The sequence below is a fragment of the Hyaloscypha bicolor genome (genome assembly GCF_002865645.1).
Source record: "Hyaloscypha bicolor E unplaced genomic scaffold K444scaffold_165, whole genome shotgun sequence".
NCBI classification, from domain to species: Eukaryota; Fungi; Ascomycota; class Leotiomycetes; order Helotiales; family Hyaloscyphaceae; genus Hyaloscypha; species Hyaloscypha bicolor.
In genome coordinates this window covers 1715505-1730615 of record NW_020194667.1, presented here as the reverse complement: position 1 = coordinate 1730615, position 15111 = coordinate 1715505, and the positions used below count along the sequence as shown (strand labels likewise).

The 15111-nt window shown below is 49.7% G+C and overlaps 6 protein-coding genes across 6 annotated transcripts; all 6 read right to left on the bottom strand.

Moving 5' to 3' along the window:
• Positions 1-150: 150 nt before the first annotated feature.
• K444DRAFT_635935 (uncharacterized protein) lies at positions 151-3454 on the bottom strand (the record flags this gene model as incomplete). Its single annotated transcript, XM_024883934.1, has 5 exons — positions 151-1365; positions 1437-1822; positions 1877-2303; positions 2571-2661; positions 2721-3454. 5 exons carry the CDS (start codon positions 3452-3454, stop codon positions 151-153), a joined length of 2853 nt encoding a protein of 950 aa, XP_024729928.1.
• An 897-nt stretch (positions 3455-4351) lies between these two features.
• Positions 4352-5851, bottom strand: K444DRAFT_600393 (FAD/NAD(P)-binding domain-containing protein; the record flags this gene model as incomplete). The annotated part of the gene is made up of 2 exons (XM_024878617.1): positions 5182-5851; positions 4352-5133 (listed from the first exon to the last, which is right to left on the bottom strand). Exons 1-2 carry the CDS (start codon positions 5609-5611, stop codon positions 4352-4354), a joined length of 1212 nt encoding a protein of 403 aa, XP_024729927.1. The 5' UTR covers positions 5612-5851.
• A 1740-nt stretch (positions 5852-7591) lies between these two features.
• Positions 7592-9972, bottom strand: K444DRAFT_635933 (uncharacterized protein; the record flags this gene model as incomplete). The annotated part of the gene is made up of 5 exons (XM_024883933.1): positions 7592-8577; positions 8627-8725; positions 8827-9026; positions 9087-9636; positions 9687-9972. 5 exons carry the CDS (start codon positions 9970-9972, stop codon positions 7592-7594), a joined length of 2121 nt encoding a protein of 706 aa, XP_024729926.1.
• An 829-nt stretch (positions 9973-10801) lies between these two features.
• K444DRAFT_196231 (signal peptidase subunit) lies at positions 10802-11904 on the bottom strand. Its single transcript, XM_024870976.1, has 3 exons — positions 11660-11904; positions 11304-11591; positions 10802-11241 (listed from the first exon to the last, which is right to left on the bottom strand). The coding sequence occupies exons 1-3, from the start codon at positions 11800-11802 to the stop codon at positions 11004-11006; spliced, it is 669 nt and encodes a 222-aa protein (XP_024729925.1). The 5' UTR covers positions 11803-11904; the 3' UTR covers positions 10802-11003.
• A 556-nt stretch (positions 11905-12460) lies between these two features.
• On the bottom strand, positions 12461-12886 carry K444DRAFT_647081 (uncharacterized protein; the record flags this gene model as incomplete). Its single annotated transcript, XM_024885287.1, has 3 exons — positions 12461-12629; positions 12720-12795; positions 12847-12886. 3 exons carry the CDS (start codon positions 12884-12886, stop codon positions 12461-12463), a joined length of 285 nt encoding a protein of 94 aa, XP_024729924.1.
• Positions 12887-13477: 591 nt separating this feature from the next.
• On the bottom strand, positions 13478-15097 carry K444DRAFT_619695 (uncharacterized protein). The gene has a single exon (XM_024881559.1). It carries the CDS (start codon positions 14776-14778, stop codon positions 13678-13680), a length of 1101 nt encoding a protein of 366 aa, XP_024729923.1. The 5' UTR covers positions 14779-15097; the 3' UTR covers positions 13478-13677.
• Between the last annotated feature and the right edge of the window lie 14 nt (positions 15098-15111).

The following is a 15111-nucleotide window of genomic DNA, read 5'->3' as shown; positions in this document are numbered from 1 at the left end:
CTTGCCAAGTCTTTCCACTATGAGTACTTCAACCGTAAGATAGTCCATCTTGTTCTTTAAACAAAGTCGACAAGATGCGGGCAGCAGCCTGTCTACCCATCTATCCATCCATCCTATCCTCCGAGAAATCCTCGCCAGAATCTGAATCCATCAAACACCACCCGCACGTCTCGGAATGCCGCCCTGAGGATTGGAATTATTCGAATATCCATGCGTATTGTGCTGCTGACTCGGACCCGAAAGGTGGAGGAGGTCTCGATCCTGCTGCTGGTAGTGGTACGCCGACGCAGCCTGGAAGTTCTGCTGCGCCATCATCTGGCGTATCCGCGACGCGCTGCGCACGTGCGGTGGTGCTCTCCCCGGAGGTCGATTTGCGGTCTGGTGGAGGTGCAGGCCTGGGTGGTGGTACGAGGACGAGGGAGGGGGCAGGGGCGTGAGGGCGTGGTCGTAGGGTCCTCCTGTGGGCGGTGGAGGCGGAGGCGGAGGGCGTGGCGAGCGGTGTTCGTGTTTGGTGCGCCGGAAGGGACTTCTCCACCTCCAGCTGTGCGACGAAAATGAAAATGGGAAGCGAGATGGATCGAGGTCGAAGCCGAGGAATAGCAATGGAGCGCTGAAGAACCGCGCGAGCTGTTCGCGTCGGTTAACGCTGGGCTGGAGTCGCGTGTCGAGTTCCAGCTGCATAGGCTCACTGGGTCCGCCTAGAAAGGGACAGCAGAAGAGAAAGACAGTGTACTCGAGCAGGAGCAGCGGGATCCAGAGACTGAGCAGGAGGATGCGGATGCCGACGAGCAGAACGGTGGACGTCCGTCGCACGGCGGCAAGGATGCTCCTTTGCTCGGCTTGCTGGGTCTGCTGAATCTCAAGCTGCTCCCGTACCTGGCGCACGCGTGATTTCGCATTCGCAGTGGCATCGCCCTCCCCGGTATCCGGCCTGCCCTCGGAAACGAGCGTGGTGGTGCTTCGGAGATGTGTTTGCGATATCGTGCTCCCAAGACTGCTGTCTGATCCCGAAACAGCACGTCGTCTCCACAACCCGTAGAGATTGGCGGCTTCTTTGACTTCGTGGACGGGGATGCTGATGAGAAGGAGCTCTGTGAGAAAGAGGAGGTGTTTCCAGGTGGGTTGCTCTCCTGAGTCGCGAGAAGCCCCGTTTCCCCACCGCTTTCGTGGGTGCGAGTTTATATAGGAGCAGAGCTTTTGCCCAGGATTGGGTATGGTTTTTCTGATGGCTTGCTGCACGTCTTGGGGAGAGACGGTGAGGAGCAAGACTGCCAGTATTGTGGAGACTGTTACCACCGGAAGGACGATGGTGAATGTCTTCATGGATGTAGTAGGGGGGAGAATGGACTGCATGCCGAATATGCTCTGGTTAAAGGAGCAGAGATTAAGTGTCAGAATTGAGATGCCTTTTGCGGGGGTTAAGGTTCAATGCTTACAGTTGAGAATGAGAGCGGGAGAAAGAGGATGGTGAAATAGGTGAGTAATCTGATGTTCTCGCCTTGGTTGATGGTCACACTGGTGTCCGATAGCGATGTGACATAGAACAGCCCATCCCGCAAACGGAGCACTTGCTCGGACTTCTTTCTAATCCTCTCTATCTTGTCCTGGAGTCGAGCTATGGCCAGCTCGATCAATTCTACGGATTTTGAATAGTCTTCTGGGTTTCGGCCGTCGTTGACCTTGTCTAGCGAGTGGCGCTTGAATTGCTCCCATGCGTTGACGGTTGCTTCTAGCGTCTCTTCGAATAGCTTGTACGCTTCTAGTGCCCAGAAGTAGGTACGAAGCTTCGATATCTTGAGATCCTTGGCTCCGCTCGCCAAGTCTAGTTAGGTTGTTGGTCAGCGAATCATTTTATCAGATATATGGCATGACATACCAAAGTTATTCATTTGGTGGAAAACAACCGCTTCTTCAGAGGCAATCTGGGCATCTACAGCAGCTATCGCGTCTTGCCAACGGATTCCAACGTGGTGGAGGGCCATGGCGATCCAGGACAGAAACATAGTTGACGGAGTCCATGTGGGACTATTGACAAAGGTTCTAAACTCGCCAGATTTAGGTCCGTTGAAGTACTTCTCGCCCAGTTGATAACACGTGTATGTGTCTTGGCCATGTCCCATTAGGATGAAACTCATCTGTTCTTCATAGATGTGGCGACTGCAGGTATCACTCTCGGATCGTTGGCCGAACCATGAGAACTTCCGGAGTTTGCGGACGTCGGTGAGCACCAAATGGGTTTCCAAGGATTCTTTCGTGACGTAATAGAAGGCAAAGTGATACTCGAAGATAAAGGTGTTCACGGTCTATCTCAAAATCGTAAGTTAGCCATTCGTCAAAGGAAGCATAATGCTGTGAGCGCTGCTGCCGTTGCTCTACGTGCAACGCAGTTCCAGACAACGTCAATGTAAGGAAGGTCCTGGTGTATTCATCAAGACCGGCTATTCAAACGTCACTCGACGTATTGTGCGTTCAAATTCCCAGCCTTGAGCTAGAGATTTCGGAACATACGAACTTTCGTGGGGCATTTAGATACAGGTAGGTGTACGCAAAGCTTTGAATGGTGCTCTTACCTCGCTTTTGATACTCTGCATAGATGCTTTGCCGAAGTTTGTGAAGCTCAGGTAACGCTCAAGGAAAGGCGAGACATTTGAGACAACATTCCTAATACGGTGTCAGGAAATGTTCTTCCCACATGTGAGCATATCTGGAGGATAACTTACCTCGGTGTTGATGCGAGAAGAATTGCGGCTACGACAGGAGAAATGTCTTCTATGCACAACAGACGCGAAGGTAAACGCTCTCCAACTCTGCCAGATTTCCCTGTTCTGTCCGCCACTACTCGACGTTGGACGATGTTCCACATTCTCTGGGGCATTGGTACCTTCTTCCCTGTTTCTTCTGCGACGGGGTCTTCGGAGCTCCATTTCTCAACTACCGTTTCTTCTCCAGTCTGGAGAAATGAGTAGTAGGAGACTCGCGAACGTGAATTTTTGACTGATGTTAGGATATCTTTGGGGATGCGTTGTATTCGGGGAGGTTTAGAGGTAGTCTTCGCAAGGAAGTCGGCGGTGTTTGGGTACGCCGCCTGGTATTGCCAGGTGGTCCATAGTTGTTCTTGCTCCACCGAAACCGGTGAAAGGATGTCGTACAGGCTTCGGTCCTCGTCTGGGGGCCAATTTTGTAAGGGATTCCACTTGAGGATTTCGTCATGCCACTGCCGTTCTATCTCTCTTTTCCTCTGACGACTATCCTGAAACTCGATATATTTTGGGTCTAGGATCAGTTGTAGGTCTTTCTGTTTCCGCAACGCTGAAAGATGCTCCTCTTGTTTGCTTAAGATCTGCGCATATTTGACTTGACCTTCGACGAGACGTTCAAGGATTGACAATGGCTCGAATAGCTGGGAAATATCCGACGCATCCTGCGCGGAGTTTTGAGTCTGGGTCGCCGGCATGGTGGCAATGCCAAATCTTTGTCCGGTAGCTTCGACATAGAAGGGAAGAGAAGAATTAGAGGCACCTTATAAATTTTGAAGTCGCACAAGATATTTCAAAGTGGTGTATGCGAAAAGGGGGAGGGGGTCCGCCTGGAGGCTCTGATTGGTGGTTGCGAGCAGGCAGCTGACTCCGCCCGGTCGCAAAAGCCCCTTTCTGAGTTTGAATTCAATTAAATAGCATCACATTGGTTTACTCCTATCTTAAAATAATGCAAGTGAACCTCCGTTTCGAATTCTAACGCGAGCCGGGCGGAGACGCACTCTTTCGGAGGTAGCACAAACTGCTTTCGGCGCTTACTTGCTCCGAGATATCTCACCAATGGATGCATCGAAGTTGCGACGGCGAGATGATGCTTCCTTCCGCTTGAACGCGAAGCTGGATATTTGCGGTCGAACGGGAAGTTACCATTGAGGTTTCAGCCCCCAACGTTAAAAGCCACCCAGCGCCTCAGCGGTTAAGACATGCTTTTGAAACAAAGAATAAGAAACCCCTGACTTCACGCGGGAGCCACGTGGATTAGTGCCGGTACGGTCAGCCGCACGCTTCAGTGAGGTGGAATAGAACTTCTTCACTTTTGCTAGTGGCTTCCATGGACTCGAGACACTTTTTCCGAGCATAAATCCGCCCAGTTACAAGTCACCAGCATCGAACCCAAGAAGTGATCACTGATCACCCCGTTTTGAAAAAATTGTAGAATTTCCAATGATTAATCTTCTTTTCTCCCCATTCCAATTTTCCACTTCCACACAACAGAACAGTGCATCTCTCCATCCATCAACATGTCTCAATACCACTTACTATAGCGCACCCCATCCTATTTTCCCTCGTTTATCTCCCAAAAAGCCCGGCAGGTCCTACGCCTCCTCTTCAGGAGGCGGCCCATGACTCTCCATAACCCTCACAAACCCACCTGGCGCGTCCTCGGCGAAGATAACCTGCAGATTATCCCACGTCTCTTCGGAAACCGGCCTCATCCTCTTCCACATGACGTTTTCAAACATCTCCAGCTGCTCATCCAAAGCCTCGACTGCGCCCCCACTCTTCACAGCAGAGACTAGCCCCTTCGAAAGCTCGAAAGCATCGAGCATAGCGCAATTGACTCCCTCACCAGCGAACGGCGTCATCAGGTGCGCTGCATCGCCTATCACGGTGGCTCCTGGGACGTGCTGCCAGCTGAAACCGATGGGGAACATAAAGAGTGGGTTTGCGCTGATTTCCACCCCGGAGTCACAGCCCGCAGCGAGGAGGGACTTGATGCCTTGACCCCAGTGTGCGAAGAGGCCTTCATTTTCTAGGAGCATTTTCTTCAGGCGAGAAGGGAGGATGGTTGCGGATGAGAGGCCGGAGGCCACCAGGTAGGATTCGGAGGGGGCCGATAGCATACAGTAGACGCGCGCTGAATCCAATGACCCTCTCTGCGCAATAACGGCTTTTCGGTCGCTTGGGGCGTAGAAAGAGCCGTTCCCAATCATGGCTGCTAGCTGGGGATAGGTTGTGGATATAGAAGGGATGGTGAGCGTTATACATGACACGGTGCTGAAGTGCGGTTTCTCGGTCGTGAGAAGAAGGCGGGTTCTGGACCACGCGCCGTCGGCCCCTATCACCACGTCAAAATCCTCCCCTTTTTCGATCGCTTCTCCGTTCTCGCTGTCCGGGAGGAGCGAGAAAAGGAGCTGGAATCGACCACCGTTCCCCTCTGATCTATCGCAAAGGAGCAGCTTGTGATTCCATTTTACATTCTGCTCCGGGATTGAAGAGAGCAGAAGATGTGTTAAATCATTCCTTGCGATCTCCGGCCGCTGACCACCCTGCCCATCATCGCTATACTTCACTTCCCCGGTCTTGTCTGTTATAATGCATTCCTCACTTCCCGCACGGTTCAAGGCTTGGAGCTTGTCCAGTAAGCCGCAATTCTCGAGGGCCAGGAGTCCTGATTCGGCATGGAGATCTAAAGAGCCGGATGGTACAAGGGGTGAGGTGGATGATGCGTTGGTGGGAGGAGGACGGAGGTCGAAGAGCATGTAGGGAATTGAGTTGTGGGTGAGGAGGCTGGCGAGCGTGAGGCCTGCGGGGCCAGCACCAATGATGGCAATTCGTGGTGTCTTTGATGACATTGTGTCTTCCTATAACTGAATCGGGTTTGGTTGGGGGTTGGGTTGTGTTGATTGTTCTGCGCTATCGTGATGCAGTGAAGTGCGTATTGGCAGATTTGCGTGTGCGAAGAAATTGCTTCGAAAACCTGTGTGAATTGAAGGGAGAGAGAAGTTTGCTTACCATGGAGGAAGAGAGATACTTATACCTGATTGCAATGTTTGGGTTGTGTGCTTCGGGCTCGAAGGGATGGAATTGTTTGTTGTTGAGGTTGCGAGCTGGAGATTTTCGATGGCCTTCGGAGGCAAAATGCGTTTGCTCGGGACCGAGCCGATCTCGCGTAGCGGGTATCGCCCCCTTTTGAAATCCGGACACGCCTAAACGAGAGCTCAGAACATCAAAATCTCTACGTTTTCAAACTAGTATTTTAAATTCAGCAGATTATATAAAATTCTCAATTAAGGGCTTATGGGATAGAGAAGAAGCAGCTCTCTTATTTTATATAGATTTCGAGATAATTCAATCTGAGATGAATTTATTCTTGCGACTGAAGAACGCGGTCAGCGCTTACTTGAGGGGCGTCCGGATTTCTACACCGTCGGCCTTCGTGTACCCCACGGACACCAACGCTCCAGTAACAGTGTCATTCGAAGCTGGTGGGAATTTGGGATTGCCGAAGAGCTCATAGCTAAAAGTGAGAAAATTGCAAATAAAGTTTATGTGTCCTGGAGCAGTGTGTTAAAGGAATACTCAAACTACTTAAGTTACTTAGGTAGCTGCTCATTGAGTATTGAGTAGAGTATAAGTAGCGCACTAATTGGTTGAGTAGAGTGTGAGTAGCACCCACTACTCTACTCTACTCTACTCTACTCTACTCTACTCATTTGACACACTGTCCTGGAGGAAAAGGGGGAATCTACCAAGCAAAGGGGTAAGGAAGCCTCTGTATATCTCAATCACGGCGTGTTTCCAGAAGGAGCACGTTGCTGCATGTTCTTGATATTTGAAGAATTTCTTATGGCTATTCGCATGGACGGTTGTTTTCTAAAGTAAGTTGGGAATTTGAGCCTTGAACAAGGATATCAATTAAGCAGCCACCTTCAGCTTCAATGTTCCATCCTGTCCCCACCCTTCCGGTCCATATCCCTTCCACCCAGAGCTCTCTCCCTCCCTAAAATCCACCACTCATCGCCATCCCCGCACCTCCTCCCATTGGACCCCCCGGATTCGCTTGCCCCAACCCCGTCTCCCTAATTTCCCTCCCATGCACAGGGTCATAATCCGGGAACTCATCCTTCAGACGCTGTTCTCTTTTACGTTCCTGAGCTGCTAGATATAGCCTATATTACTCTTCAATCAGATCTGTTTCTTGAGTAGGGATGGAAAGAGGAAGGACAGGGAGACGAACTCGTATCACTCTCCGTATTCGTCGTCACCTTCTTCTTGGGCTTTATAATCCTTCTTAGATCCGGGTTTGCTGACTTTCGGGGGTAGAGAAGCTCTCTGTTCGTTTTGTGTTGGAGAAGGAGAGGAGAGGGAGGACGTTTTCCAGGTGGGTTTATCGTCTCCGTTGAGGCCTGCGGGTGCGTCGCCCCGCAGATCGCTGCTTGTTCCGAAACACATTTTATTTGCAAGTTAAATAAAACGACAAGTCCGGGGTGCTTGAGATCATTGCCATCTTTCAGAAATTTTGCTTGAGAGTTGAATGGTTTTCTATGTAAGAAGTATGGGTGGAGCACAGCCTTGTGCTTGATGTAAAATGCGGGGTATGACTTGTTGAGTTCGAGGGTTGTCTAGCTTGACTTCCGGGACTAGCACGGCTAGGATGCCGAGCCTGAATTGTCAGGAGACTCAATCAGTGTTGATTTTACGGATGTGTTAAAAAAGAAACTAATGCCAGTCTGTGGTCATTGGAGGCATCATTTGGAAATACAGCCACAATCTTCGGTGAAAAGTGATCCGACAGAGAAATCGTTTCCGGAACAAAGAATCTTCATTATTACTCAAACTGTTTCTTTCAAAATCTTCGGCTTCCGCCACAAGGACCACATCCCGAGGCCACGGATGCCCCAACCAGGGTCGAATGTTTGGACTTCTACAGGTCCTCTGTTCGCGTCATCTCTAACGGCTACATCAAATCCAATATGACGTTTTCCATCTTCGCCTAAATATAGTCCGAACTGGTACTCTTTCTTTGCAAGATGGATTCTCGATTCGAGGTGAACCTTTTGGTCATCCTTCTCTTGGGCTGCGAATATAGGCTTGCCATCTGTGCCGAGGTCGTCCAGAAAGGTGCTTGCGTAGCAGTAGCTAAGAACGTCACAAAGGTTCCGCACAACTCGAGGTAAGCGATAACTAGGCGTAGGCCGGAGAATCACCAGAAATACTAAGTATACAATAAGTAGGACGTAGAAGACCCAAAAATTGATTGGCTCAATGGAGATTGCAACCCCATCTGGCGTTGGCGTTCCAACAAAGATACTGGTGGCGATAATAGGCGGAATGTTGGCCAACAACGAAAAGGTGGAGCACAATGCCACGCGCCAATGGCCGTTCTGAATTGCTTTGATCGTAATGGCTACGGGAGCTGTAGAGGGATAGTCCAATAATAGGTTTGCTGCCGCAGGACCCGGTTCCCTCATGCTTGCGAACGGCTCCGTAATTCTGTAGAACATATCCGCCATATCCCAGATACAACTAGAAAGGTTCATAAGAAGTACTGGGATGAAACGTAAGAGGAAAGATGCTTCGAAACTGTGGAGAGTTGCGACAGTCATGTGAACCGTACTGGGCGTAAGAAGCATGAACGTATCCTTGAACCCGGCTTGGATACGATGCTTGGCTAACCCGGCTGTTATTAACACAATCAAAACAGTGAGAATCATGCCAAAAGCAGACAGAGATATGTCGTTAACTGCCCATAATGCACTCCGGTAACGGTAATTTACGGAGCTTGGCAAACGAACTTGACCAAAGTCGAGCTGCAACTCTGGAAGATTATCAGCACGCTTATCCGGAAGTCTAATTTGCGAACCTACCATTGATTTCGGCTACTCGGTATGTGTAAGCGCCGATATTCGAACCACCTTTGTTATTGGAATTGAGAGATGATTTGACATTCGAAGCTGCGGGGCTGTCTGCGAGTTATATGAGTAAGTTCCCAAGAGAATCGGGGTGTCATTATAGTTACTGGTATCGGGAAGCCGTTGGGTGCAAGCCAAGCCGTACCAAATGGTACCGTTGCATCTATGCATCCAATATCCTAGCCTCAAAGTTCCGAAATGAGAAGAACGTGTTGCAAGTATGCTTGAGCACTCCCTGGGAGTAGCGAATTCTAGCCCTTCAAGCATAGGAAAAATGTTCGAGCCTTGAACTAGTGCAACTTGATCTGCGATAGTGACAGGATCCCACTTAAGTCCGGTCTCCCGATCCCATAACCTAGCCAAAATGTACGTTGTGGCTAGGAGTAAACAAACATAAATAGCGATCAGCGCATACCCGACTTCGTATAGGACAGCGACAGTCCAACCATCACTACCAGCGGTGATCAAAACAAATGAAGCTTTCAATGGAACCAGGAGGATCATCATCATAACTTGAAGCACGAGGCAGATGAATAGCAACCAGTGTCCATTTCTAGCCACACCCATCACATTTGCTGGATTGAATGCTGTAGTTGCGTATTCGTTCAAAAGCGTTCGTTGAAGCCTGTGATGGGCCTTCTCGTGATTGTTTTGTCCCGCCATTGAGATGTACTGCGTTGTTCTTGCCAAGGCAGTCATGATCGATCGCCACCAGATTATGGTTAACGTTCCGATGGCAACTGGAACGTATCGAAAGGCGAGGCTGGTGCTCAAGGTGTGAACGCGTAAGTAGTGTGTCTTGTTGTGCGCAATGAGTATCAAGGTGATAATTCCGCCTAGGCAGGCAGAAAAGAAGAGCAATGTGGCGGCGAGGAAGAATTTCCGGAGTACGAATGGTTTGAAGTCGAGCTTGGGGTATCCTTCGGCGACCGCGATTGACGTTTTAATTGGGACGTAGTCAAAGTCTAGAAAGGAGTAAGCTAAAATACCGCAAGAGGAAAGATTGTGGGTATACATTTAAGTCGGTTTGCCGCAACGGACACGCCATTAATGTCATTTTTCATGTTTACTTCTTTGAAGCTGGCGCTCTCAGGGCTGTTTGATGATCTTCTCTCCCTCAAGACAGGAACAACCCCTCGCACAGGCTCGGTAAGAACACAATTTCCATTCTCTGAAGCTGTCTTTTCCTCCGATAAGCACGTGCTGCTGCCCTTCGACGTCGTTTTGACGGACGAAACATATTCTTGTGACATATCTGGAGCGGTCGCCACTCCCATTGTAGGTTCTGTTGGCCTTTCCATTCTGGACTGTTATTCATGCCACATGCCCCATTATCAGCGACGATATTCACAGCTAAACTCAGAAATGAGGGTGCTTTTGAGCTTAAGTGCATAACTTATCGAGAAAGATGATGCGTCATGGTGCGGGAGGCTGCATCTGGGTTGTGTGGCTATGCACTGCGAGGCGTTTTAAGCCACTGCCTCGATAGGCAGCCATCCTACGAAAGGTGCCTTGCAGTCCTATCAGGTCTTGCTCGCTCAACCATAGAGTATGTATCCAGAATCGACGGCTGGTGATTTATCGATCACTAATGTGAAAATCCAGTTTCTTGAGAGATCTGGGTAGGAGCCTCGACTTTCGGCTCGCAAACTGGGGCTGAACACGACAGCCAACCAAAACTTCTACCACGCGGACCAAAACGAAAATATCTTTTTTATGATATTTCTTAAATGGCGAAGACAGTGGTAGTAATATTAAGTTCGCTAGCAAGCACCAAACCAGACAAATAATTGTATTGCTTCGGCACAACCTACAACCAGAAGCAACTCCCTGCACATTATCGAGTTGACACCATTTGTAAGATAAGGCCGGATACGAGTAAAAAATGATTGATCACCAGAAGGAGTAGCAGGAACGAGACTGAGCATGGGATATCACAGCCCGAGTACTTTGAGCAGAACGTGAGATAAGGGTGAGTACAGCTCGGCCTTGGCATCTGCCATGGGAGAGTTATACAAAGCCAAGATTACTCTTCTTTCTGGCTCCCACCCTCCCCAAGCCGACATTATTTCGGACTAAAAGGTGAAATACTCAACAAAACACATCTTTCACAGCTCTGCACCAAAGGTTTTTGAGAGCCACTTGGCTTAAAATAAAGTACGGCCACTTAAGGATCCCCCAACGGGCAGAGACATACGAGAGAATGCTAGGAATACTGGCTGAGAAACACTCATTCCAGGACTTTCATCAGTCCGTATATGCCTAAGAACCCCAGAACCCTAGAACCCTCTATAGTTCCCCAAACTCGCGCACCTCTCCCGCTCCCACGCACCTACGCCTTCTTCTCTTCTTTCTTGACCTTCAAGGCCGGCAACTTAAACACCTTGCTCACACCCCCCTTAACCTTCTTCCACCCGCCAAACTCAATCTGCGGCGTCCACGTCAAGATGCCAACCCAGGGCTGCACATTATAATGCACCTTCAGCACCACATTATCCGTTTCCGCGACCTTGCCCGTAGGAGCCGTAATCTGGTATTTTGCTTTCTGATTCTTGAGCTCGATCTTGCCCCTATTTTACATCAACCATTGTCCACCTTCGCGTTCCCCAAATTCGATTCCATTAAAACGTACCTTGACGGATCAACACTCTTCCCCTTCGCGCTTCTAATCAACTTCTTCATCGCTACGGGTCCAATGTTCTGCAGATGGTCCGCAGACGGGTTCGTAATAATTGTGTCCCAGATAACAGCCTCGTTCGTGAGTTCCGTGGAGGTGGAGTTGGGCCATGAGGCGGACACGTAGACGAATATTTGTTTCGTATTCCAGGTGAAGAGAGAGGAGAGGTCGGCGGAGAGGGAGAACTTGATTACGGCATATTCTTCTTTTTTCGAAGAGTAGTAATGTGGTCTGCCTCGAACTCTGCGGTCGCGATTAGCCTGCTTGTCTTGGAAGGAGAATTGGGAAGTGAGGGAACACAGGCGACGTACACTTGAACATCTTTTACTGCTACATTTGCGCTTGGTGTTCGTGGTGCTATCAGATCTGAAGCTGCGATCAGGGCTGCGACGACGAAGGCGACGGTTGTGAAGAATCCGAAGACATTTTGGATGCGGACGATGCTGGAATGCATTGTTGCGTGGCCCTTTGGCGATCGCTTCTTTTTGCTTGGATAGACTCTGTTATGGCATGTGGTAAGGAGTGTGGGAAGAATTAAAAAGACCGTCGCGTCGAGTGGTGGTGGGGCAGGGTTTTGAAGTGAAGTGTTCTCTGGACTTTCAACTTTAACACGTCTCGCCTCAGCCTTGGAGCTCGGGCTGCGTGGCTCCGAATTGATACTAGCGCAATGTGGGGTAAATCTGGATGTGGCAGTCTTTCTTCACTCCCTTCTTTGCTACAGTTTTGGAGGTTTCCTGATGAGAGAAGCTTGGCCGCAGGGGTGGTAGAATTGCACTGGAGTACGTTCCTCTGCTTGAACCATGAAGGGCCCGTCGCCACGAAAGAATAAATCGGCAATCACATGCAAGAAAGCTCCGAATCTGAATCATTCTGTTCGCTGCCAAGAAAAAGAAAGTCGTTATCATTCAAAGAAAATAATTCCCATTCCGGCGCCCTATCGCATCGCATTGCAAAGCAGAGGTATATCCTAATATCCCAAACAAACTCGCTTCATTTGCTTGTGTATCAATCCGCCGATTATTCAGCTCCACTTCTGAACCGTTATCGAATCCATCGCAGATCAAGCCCTTAAAACTACCATCCAATATCGAAATGCATTCGTGAGTAGCTCTTCACTGGACTGGTTGTACGATCGTTCCGTATCCATTGCCTCCGCTCTGTACCCGCTCGCTGTAGACGCCTGGGGCACGAGCAGCAGTGAAGCGACCCTCACGAGCTTGCTCTCGGCGATCGAAGTAAACGTATTCGAGGTAGAAGGCGTGGATGTGGCCGGGGATGTATCTGTAGATTGGACATCAGCTGTTGTCGGTGGAATGTGGGAAGCGGGGTTGAAATTGGTCTGAGCAATCATGGAAATGAGAGGGAACGAACCCCAGTAGTGTGAGGCAGATGTTGATCAAGAGGTCAGCTCCGCAGCCTGCGACGATGTAGACACCGATCGGTGGCACTGTTCATGTTAGCAGTCCATTCTGTGGTGCATCGGCAGCTGAGGACTTACCAAGGAGGGTAATGAGGATCAGGAAGATTGCGGCAATCATCTTGGTGTTGGAGATGTTCGTAACTTTAATTTTGCTCTTGAAAGGGGGTGTGTTTGGTGGTCGTGTGAGATTCGGATTGTTGGAGAGGAGGGAAGCTCGTAGCAGGTTGGATGTTTTAAAGACAAAGCCTGCGCTGTTACCATGCCTGAGCTTCCATGGACGTGGCTTGGCCTCGCTTGTGGCACGATGACGTACACACAAGGCTCCTGACTCCCGAGAGACTTGATTTCAGGTACAAGATCCTGGAGTAAATGATTGGAGATTGCGCAAAGTTGGCAGTTTTTATGGGCTGAACCAATAGTAGGAGTAACTGACAGCGATACTTTGTTTCTATTAATAAATATTCTAGCAATGATTGGTCTTTGCTCGTGGTTGTTATCAGATTGCTCCCAGGCACTCTTGCCAAGTCATTCTACTTTATTGGAGCCTCATCACCTCATGCATCAGACCGCCAAAAAAAAAAAATTATTCAATGCCTCTTAGTGAGAGACCGTCTCCTTAGTTGGTTTTAGAGCGATGTGCCTTTCTTTGCTAAGCGTTCAATTTATGGATTGCTTGGCATGCACGTCGCAACAAGGGGTGAATTTCACTCGAAAAGTTTGTGTTTCCTAAGTGCTGGAGATTTTCACAGGAAAAGGCTCATTCACGTTCAGAAACCATCAAAGTGCATAAATGAATGTATAATGCAAATATTTACTCGAATCTAAAAAATCCATGATACCATCCCATCCCAATGCAATGCAACGCCGACGCAACCGGAAAATGCAAAATTATCACTCATCAGACACCCTTTAGTTGATCTCAATCAGGCCAGGCCCAAACACTGCTGCCTTCGCAACACCATCAACAGTCGTCAGATCACCGGAGGCGAGCACAACAGCAGCCAAGGTAAGACCGTTACCGAAGTTGGCGGGGTCGAATGGGAAGTCGGCAGTGATCTTGACCTTTCCACCGTTGAGATCGATATCGAGCTTCTTGACCTGGGCGACGAGAGGTGCGTTCTGTTGGTTGATGAAGACAAGTTCGAGGCCGGAGCAGTCAGACTTCCATTCTGGAGCAAGGCCAGTCTTGGGGATGTCGAAGCTGAAGTCGATGTCTTGGTTTTGCGGCTGAATGTTCGTTGTGTCGACAGACAAGGTACCGAACACCTTGAGGTTGATGGTGTTGAAGTTGGGACATGAGCCTGGAACGATGAAGTTCTGGTTGAGAGCGGAGAAGGCGAAGTCTCTGGTGCTGGCGGTCAAGAATGGGAGGGCGCTGGGGATCTTGTTCTGGAAGATACGGTAGAAACCGTTCTGTTCACCTTCTTGACCAATCACTGAGGCAATGCCTCTGATCAAGCCGGCATCTCCATCAACCCCGAGAAGCGTTGCAACATCCTGAAGTGTACCCAAGACCACATCGGTGAAGGTGGAAGCGAGGGCAATGGCGTCTTTGAGGTTGTTGACGGGGAAGTTATATTGGCAAGGAAGGACGGGTCCGGCGGGGTCGAATTTGGCCAGCGCGTTGTTGGCGTTGATGGCGTGAAGCTCTTCTTGCGCGAGAACGGCGGTGACAGCATCCTGGATGAATTGCATATCTTGGCTGTCATCCCAGAAGCCAGGAGCCTTGGACTCGATAAGATTGAGGAGCTGCTCGAAGTACGAAACCTCGAAGAGCTCATTGAAGGCGATGAGTCTCAGAGATGTGAGGGTATCGGCTTTCGGTGGCGGGGGAGGCGGGTTGCCGGATGGAATGGAGCCATGTGCTTGGGTTTCGATTGCAGCCAACTCGCCTGCCGAGGGAGTGGGAAAGTGGTTGCCCAAAGGATTGTTGTCGAATGAGAAAGGCGCGGCGGAAACGACGGCGAGGCACGAGAGGCCAATTAAAGGAAGCGAGATCTTGGAGAGCATGTTGGCTGATTAAGAACGAAAGATGGTGTTCAAGGAAATAGTGGAAAGAAAACAGATGATAGGAAAATAAAGAGATGTTTGTTGTGTTGTTGTTTGGATGGGTTGGATGCGGTATGAGGATATTATTTTGACAGCGGGAGCCAGCACCCTTTATACAATGCTGACCATCGTGGACTTCGACGATGGGGATGGGATGGGATGAGGCCAGCGGCCGCGCAGTCAGACGCTTGCTGGCATGCTGATTTCCAGATGGGCTTCGGGTGGCCCGCCCCTGTGGCTCGCAGGCGGAGCTGAGGGAGGGAAGATTCGGAAGATTTGGAAGATTTGGAGGAT

What these genes read in the sequence shown, in the direction of transcription:
- K444DRAFT_196231 (XM_024870976.1), bottom strand. Translation starts at nt 11,802, where the DNA reads ATGCATTCCAGCATCGTCCGCATCCAAAATGTCTTCGGATTCTTCACA. An exon ending in GCAGTAAAAGATGTTCAAGT is followed by an intron (nt 11,592 to 11,659) that starts GTACGTCGCCTG and finishes TCGCGACCGCAG; the next exon opens with AGTTCGAGGCAGACCACATT. An exon ending in AAGAGTGTTGATCCGTCAAG is followed by an intron (nt 11,242 to 11,303) that starts GTACGTTTTAAT and finishes GATGTAAAATAG; the next exon opens with GGGCAAGATCGAGCTCAAGA.
- K444DRAFT_619695 (XM_024881559.1), bottom strand. Translation starts at nt 14,778, where the DNA reads ATGCTCTCCAAGATCTCGCTTCCTTTAATTGGCCTCTCGTGCCTCGCC.